Source organism: Hakea prostrata, chromosome 6 (assembly GCF_041222555.1).
Source record: "Hakea prostrata isolate BN-2017 chromosome 6, UWA_Hpros_2, whole genome shotgun sequence".
In the NCBI taxonomy this organism is placed as follows: domain Eukaryota; kingdom Viridiplantae; phylum Streptophyta; class Magnoliopsida; order Proteales; family Proteaceae; genus Hakea; species Hakea prostrata.
Window position 1 is genome coordinate 12,629,919 of NC_142605.1, and position 7,877 is coordinate 12,637,795.

Genomic DNA, 7,877 nt, shown 5'->3' on the forward strand with positions numbered 1-7,877 from the left:
TTGGCAGTTTTTGGTGTTTCAAATGTTTCCTATGTATGTGCATGGAGCAATTGTTATGTTTCTTGAATTCAATGCATGAGATTGGATGATTAAGGTTATGCTCATGTGTTTTGGAAGTGATGGAATTTTGTGGCTTTGACAGGATGGTTAACTTGAGAAACTGCACTGTTGAGCATAGTAATGCTAGAAGTTCCAGTCATGAACAAGGGAGTGGAATTTCTCCTCCTCACACGGAAGTACCACCCCCTCCCTAAGATGGTGACCTACCTAATGCACCACTGGTGGTCACAATGCAAGATGTGTTTAACGTCCTGATCAGCAGTGTCTTCTACCATCAACATCCAGGAGACATGCTTGGGAAGATATTGTCATATTGAGAAGAAGGATTGGAAAAAATTATGGCAATGTCAAACACTTCCTAAGGTGAGGAATTCCATATATAGGGCATGTGCTGAAGGTGTGGCTACTGCAGTAAATTTGTCAAAAAGACAAATCAGGGTTGATAGAGAGTGCGGGTGGTATGATCAAGAGGAGACTATTGGGCATATATTATTCAAATGTCATTTTGCTTGTGCACTATGGTGTGCCGCAGGGTTAGAATTCATTCTAAATGGAGGGGCGGAGGGTTTGTTGGCAGCGGTGATTAAGAAATGGGACCACAGCTCCTTTACTTCTAAGCAGGAAAACAAGGAGTTGTTTTTTTTTTTTTTTGGTAAACAACAAGGAGTTATTCAAGTCTCCTTATAATTTGGAATATCTGGCTGTCTAGAAATGGGAATGCTTTCAAGAACGACTCCAAATCTCCTTTAGAAGTGGCACATAGAGCTACAACAACATTGTGGGAGTTTTGGGCTATAAAGGGTACTAGAAGTACGCATGAAACTGCAAATGCTACTGAGGTATCACAGATTGAGGGGCGGGGGAAGGAAAGTTCAGAGGTAGTAATTTTTTGTGATGCTGCTTTTAGGGAAGAAATAGATGAAACAGGGTTGGGCTTTGTAGCTTTTCAAAGGGGAGTTTTGTTGGTGGCTTGCTCTAATAAGGCAATGGAGTCTTCAATGATGGAAAGGGAAGCCTTGTCAGTGAGAGATGCGATGAAAGTGGGCCAGTGATCATGGGGTTGTGGAGGTTGCAATATTCTCTGATAACTTGGGTCTTATAGAGCTGCTTGCAGGTCATGATTCTCAGGTTCCTTTCAGATGGATTCAGTGGTGAGGGATATTCAAGACTTCGCCACCCAGTTCAATCTTTTTATGTTTTGTTTTTGTCCTAAAGATGGCAATTTGTTGGCCCATTCTCTAGTTCAGGAGGCCCGGTGTTTACCTGGCAGGACCAGTTGGCCATTATCCACCTCCTATATTCAGGCTCTTTGTAATTTGGATCCAGAGTTGTTTGCTTGGAATGAATGCTAATTTTACCAGAAATAAATAGAACCCATGCTCTCAGAGGTGGGACTCCACCTATTCTGTAGTATGAAGCCATTCCTACGTTTCGCTGACAAAGTATCTAGTATCTAATGTAGGAGATACTTAAGAAGGAATCCAAATGCATAAACAATTAAAAAAAAAAAATCATTTCAATTACTACTTTTATTATTGTAAAATATATTTATTGATTATGTATAGATGTTTTATCAGTTTTTTTTTTTTTTTTTAAATAAATTGATCAGAGCCTTGTAGGCTAGAGAAAGAGAGAGAGAGATAGAACCTTTAATTTGATGTAATTCACAAAATGTACTAAAGAAACAATCTTCAATCTTCTATACATATGAGATATAATCCATTACATTAAAAAAATAAATAACAATAAAAAAAATACTTGAAGAAAAAATAGAACCTTTAATGACCTTACATATATCGGTATCTCTCCTTCGCAGTCATCAGTTTATTAATTCAACCAATACCATTTCAGTGATATTTAGGCATATAGCCTCTGAAGAATATTTCAGTGCAGCAAATGTGCTAATACGATCTGTCAACCGTCGCAATGGAAACCATAAAGTGCTGTTCTTGCTGTTTGCTACTTAATCCTTATCCTCATTGCAATGGAATATTAATGTAGTCTTAAGGAAGATTACAAATGTAGCATGATCAGTTGATACAATTGAAACAACCAAACATCTTGTGAATAATGGTCTTCTTTTGTTGAGTAGTGGATTCATCCAAACAGATAATCTCAGAATCAGAGGCTCCACTTTTCTTTGCATTCTCACAAGCGTCAAAGAATTTCTTCAAGGCACTTTCACAATACTTAATAGCTTTTCCAACTGTCATATCCTCTACTAGCTTGTCTGGATAAATATCCTTCTTATGGTCACCATTCAATGTAGCTGCTAATTGCACCAATATCTGTTGAAAATCATTCAGCTTCGCATCTTCTTTTGCTGCTGTTTTCCTCATTTTTACTGCGTCTGGCAGTGTTTCTGCCATGTCCATCCATAAAGACATGTAAATATTGATGCAATGTATAAACATAAATAGATTAAAACAAAGTTCATGGATGTTGTATAAGATCAATTTTCACCATGTAAAATGTTCCAGCCCGATTCAAGACCTAGGCGCAGATGACTCTTTTTCAACATGGGCCATCATTTGGTAAGCATGATCTTGTTCAGAATTTCGAGCTCTTTGAAATGACTGATTGTGGACACCAAACTATTTGGAGGTCTTGTGTTGCTCTTTTGGGTGTTTTTGGGTATAGAGGCATTTTGTTCATTTTCTTTGTAGTCAGGGTTTTTCATCTGTAACTTTATATCATCATTTCAACAGGTTGAGAGACGGGTAGAAAGATGGGTTGGTTTGTATATATTCTTCTTCATCCTAGTGAAATACCACCCCTACTCGACTATAAATGTAGCATTTGGGTGAACCAGGTAAATCTTGTCTTGTGTGTGTATGTGCTATTGCTTTGCCCTTCAATTCGGACAATGCATAGATTTAACATGGGTCATAAATCAAAATCATGTGCTAATAGTACCCAGGCGATATTGAAGACAATTCACCTTGTAATCAGTAAAGATCTATAAAAAAAAACGAAGCAAGAACTCTTCCCCCTAAAAACCCTACTTGAAATATCCTTTCACCGCTTGTTCGATAGGAATATAATGGGATGGACAAAAGGAGTGAAAATAGTCTGAGTGCAGATCCTCTCCACTCAACTGCCCATCCTCCCATTCCTGCACCTTCACACAGGGGCTTGTCAGTGTTCCACGGGCAGGCTTATGTAAGATGCACTGTGAGAGTGGGAGGATGGGTGGACAGCCCACCTGGGTGAGACGAGCTGGATTCAAAATAGTCCATGTTTCCATTCTTTTCCTTTCTTCCCTTTGTCTCCTTTCACCGACTTCATGGGTGTCACACATTAAACTATCTTATCCGTCTTCTTCCACCAAATAAGCAGTCTAGCCTCCAAAGCAGACTCTATTACCCTAAACCCTCTAATACCCATCACAGACCTTAACAAAATTTCCTCTTCAAGGACTCACCAAAAATGTCTAGAAGAATTCAAGAAACACATACACAACACCTCATTATCAAATAGATTACAAACATGCAGCAATGCTATAATGGAAAAAGGGAGAAACGGAAAGATGTGTACGTAGTTAGTAATATCTCACCTGGGCAGTCTGTTCTGGGGGTTTTCCTTGTGAGTAGAGTCTCAAAGGTTCCAGCCCAAGCATCACGTTTGGTCAAGAAGTTCTTGAGATTAAAGAGTTTCTTCACAGTAGCAGGAATGGAGGAATGTTCAAACTGAGATGTAGAAGTCGGCCCAGAAGAAGGTCCATGGATTACTATTCCTTTCTCAATCCAAGGAGAAATAAAGATTGCAGGAACTCGAACACCAAGCCGATCAAATTGAAAGTTGTATGGTGAAGGACCAACTATTCCATCTGGGCTTGGAACTCCAGTAGTTGGAGTTGGTACATGATCATAGAACCCACCATGTTCATCGTATGTGATTATAAGCAACATTTCATTCCATTGAGGACTTGATCTCAGTGCTTCATAAACTTCCTTAATGAACTTCTGACCCTCTGAGACATCATGTGATGGATGATCATCATTCCCTGGTAGTATTTTCAAATCAAAGTACCTTTGCTCCACTACTACATAGTTTGGCAACTTTCCCTCTTTACAGTGAGCCTTGAATTCCAAATCAAACGGATGGAACTTTCCTATGTACTTCAACTGCCTTAGATTCCTGTTCATTGTTAAGAGGGAGAACAAAAAAACCCACCAAATTAAGAGGGGTAGAACAATCATTTACAGACCATCTTTAAATTTGATTTATTAATTAATAATCAGCCAGTGATCAAATTAATATCATTAGTACCCAAACACCAACTGTAAATCACATGAAGATACAATAATGCAATAATAGTTGATGATGATAGAGTTGACTTAACCAGAAATAATAAAGAAATCTACAATCATGCTGCTGCTCTATGTTTTCAAACTAAATCATTTAAAGTATTGTCTTTTACCAAAGAGAAAAGGGAAAAAAAGAAGAAAACTTTGATCAACCATGAGACTAATCCAATGCAACCCTGATTTACCCTCAAGCCAAAATTTTGAATTTAAATTCTATTAGCGCTGAACTTGCAAAAACCCTACTATAAGTTGATTTTACCAAGAGAAAACATCTAGTGCAACTCAATTAAAAAAGATTTGGATAATTCATTTGGATCCCTTGATGTCTGACTCAAGTCAATTTTATTCTAAAAAAATATAATGTGTTTACATTTGCATCTGGCACTGTTGTATTTAAAAAAGACTAACTAAAGATACTTTTTCAAAGAACCATCTTATTGCAAGGATATAGAGAAATCTTATGTAATCATATGATACCAAGGGACATGTGGCCCTACAAATATTTTCTCAAAGACATTAATGATACCATCTTTAAAGGTCTTTCAATATCAATCACAAATACAAGTAATAGAATACAAGACATCATATATCATAAAGGATACCTACTCATCATGGGTATATATCAGGACAGATCTCAACTGTCTTAGCCGTCTGAAAAATAAAAAAAACAATAATTATAATAATAAACTTAAATTACAAAGGGTATAATAGTCTTCTCAATCCATCTTTAGAATTAGACTAGTCAACTAATAATTAGCCAATGGTCAAATTACTATTATTAATACATTTTAGTGTCTTGCTAACAACGTAATCAGTCACAGAAAATATCTATAATCATGAATACTTAAGACTCTAAAATGCCAAAGTTGAGGTGAACTATGACAGAGATGACCCGTGTGCTTCCATGAAGAAAAGGATCTTATGTGTTTATATACTATATGCACGTGGAAAGTCTCTCCTAGGAATAAAAAAAACGTATGGATAGAACTTAAATAAATGTAAATTATTTAATAATAGAAGTAAAACAAACTACAAGAATCACAGTCAAAGTCAGAAATATATAATACCTTAAATTAACAGTAGTTGCTAGACCAACGTTACATAAAATGTATATTATTGCTTTTATATTTACCAAAAATATATTACATGTGACAATGTAAAATATGAATATATCAGTCAGACATTCAATCTTGATATAATCCTAATCCTACTTTGAAATTAACAATCTAATTAACAATCTAATTGAATTATACCTACTCAATGATATGAATGCCCCTATGGTCTCATAAAATTTTCCTTGAGCTACAAGCATATAGCTAGTCTTCTATGGACTTAAATCCTAAATAGACATATATTTGTAGCCTGTAGGGTACTAAAATCATTCCAACAAGAAGACATCCTATGTACATTTTCTTTTCTTTTTTTGCAGAAAGAGATGTATATATATAAACACATGACCCAAGCAAAGCATCAAGATTTCACATATCTAGAAACCAAGGATCCAAATTAGGCCAAAGAGTCCAGTACACTGAGAGACATAATTATCGAATGTTGATAATCGTAGGACAGAGGATCCCAACACGCTTTGTGAGTTGTCACCCAATAACACATGATGGGCATGTGTGATGTTTTGACATGGGATGAAAGTTTGAAATGAAAACAAGAAAAAAGGCAAGGATATTCTTTTGAAAAGAAGATATTCTTTTTTTAGAAAAATAAAAATTCTATGAAAGCTGGAGATGAAAAAGATGAGGTGGGGAAAGAATATCTTAAAGAGTAGGTATTAGATAATGCTATTTTGCTTTAAAGGAACAAATTAAAGAACCAAGGTCTCAGTTGCAGAGAAGAAAATCTGTGTTTATTATTATTACCTGTAGAACAGAGTTGCAGGTGGGTACTGATAATAAATCCCAAACGAGAAACCTTCTTCATCCAAAGAATCAAATATTGTCTTCTGCGGCAACCCTTCGATCAGAGCTTTCGTATCATTTCCAGTCAATCCATGCGAAGTTCCAGAGTGAACAAACAACCGGTTCGGCTGAGTCGATGCCGGGTTTGAAGCGAACCACTGGTCACACACGGCAAATTCCGACACCAACTCTTTATAAACCGGAACAGCATCCGGTCTGAACCCGTTCATCACTGTCTCCGACATGCCTTTCTCTTTCTGTTCGGCTTGCATGGCGAAACCCTCCATGGCCGGAGTTAGTTTCTGGGCAGCATTTGATGCAGACCAGGCAACGCCGAACACTTGTTCGTAGATTTCCTGGAACGAGTGACCCGGATCTGGATCAACGTACTCGGATTTGTTGCCGAAATAGACTCGTTCTGAGTTGGGATCGCTGGTGGATAATGGATTGGATTCTGTCCCCGTAACTCCATTGATTTCGGGGTTTAGAGATTTCATCCAACCCAGCATGTGATCGAAAGAACGATTCTCTTGGACTAAAAGTACAACGGTTTTGATTGGATATGGGTAATTGAAGTTGGATTTAGTCGCCATTGTTGCTGCTTTATTTGGAAGCTGATTTGCAGAGAATTAGTGATCGATGGGCTTTAAATAGAAATTAAGGAAGAGATACGAAGCGTGAAGAGAAAGATAAAACACAGAAAGAGAGAGAGAGAAGTAGAGTTCCGTAAGGTAAAGCAAATGAAATCTGGGGGAGATATAAATGGATTTTCTTGTTTGATACGGTATGATATTCTTTTAACAGATTTTCAAATTTTTGCTTTTGAGTAGTAGCTGGAACTCAACCACTTCATGTTCTCTCTCTCCTTCTCTCTTAACTATTACAATATAAATGTGCAGATATATTTTCAGTTAATAAACTAAATTGAATGTCGGTGGGAATCATCCAGCTCAGCTTTTCCTTATTTGTTTTTTCAGGCAAATCTGTTAAAAAAATTTAATATGCTTTTTCAAAGAAAAAATATTTTTTTCAAAGGAAATACAATAAATCATATTCCAAGTATATTCGATCACATATTTCTCTTATTCTTTTAATTTTGAATTTTTTTTGGGACTATAATTTTAAAACTCGTTTGACAACTCATCGAGTGTTTCTGTTTCAAGAAACAACAAAATAGTTCTGAGTGTTTACTGAAGTAAAGACATTTTTTTAGGGCCTGTTTGGTTACATGAGTCTAGAGATTTCAAATCTATGGAGTTATAATTTATAAAATTAGATGTTTGATTGTGGAATGAAATTTGTGGATTCATCCTAAAAAACTATTTGATCGACTTGATTTTTGTGAATGTGCAAATGTATAACTTTTTTGAAATCTCTGGATTTCACCCATTACCCATAAATCTATAGATTCATATTTTTAGTGTAAAAAGGTGAATCTCTAGATTTCATAAATCTAGAGATTTTTACAACCAAACGGGTATAATTCTCAGATTCATGAATCTAGAGATTTGAAATCTCTGGATTCATGTAACCAAATATGCCATTAGGCATTTGATAAAATTTACTTGTAGAAGTAGAAAATTAAAAAATTGTAATA

The 7,877-nt window shown here is 36.1% G+C and overlaps 1 protein-coding gene across 1 annotated transcript; it reads right to left on the minus strand.

Annotated features, from left to right (window-relative positions):
* Window positions 1-1,721: 1,721 nt before the first annotated feature.
* Window positions 1,722-7,167, minus strand: LOC149012266 (non-specific phospholipase C4-like). Its single transcript, XM_089159649.1, has 3 exons — window positions 6,242-7,167; window positions 3,617-4,200; window positions 1,722-2,422 (listed from the first exon to the last, which is right to left on the minus strand). The coding sequence occupies exons 1-3, from the start codon at window positions 6,871-6,873 to the stop codon at window positions 2,091-2,093; spliced, it is 1,548 nt and encodes a 515-aa protein (XP_089015775.1). The 5' UTR covers window positions 6,874-7,167; the 3' UTR covers window positions 1,722-2,090.
* Between the last annotated feature and the right edge of the window lie 710 nt (window positions 7,168-7,877).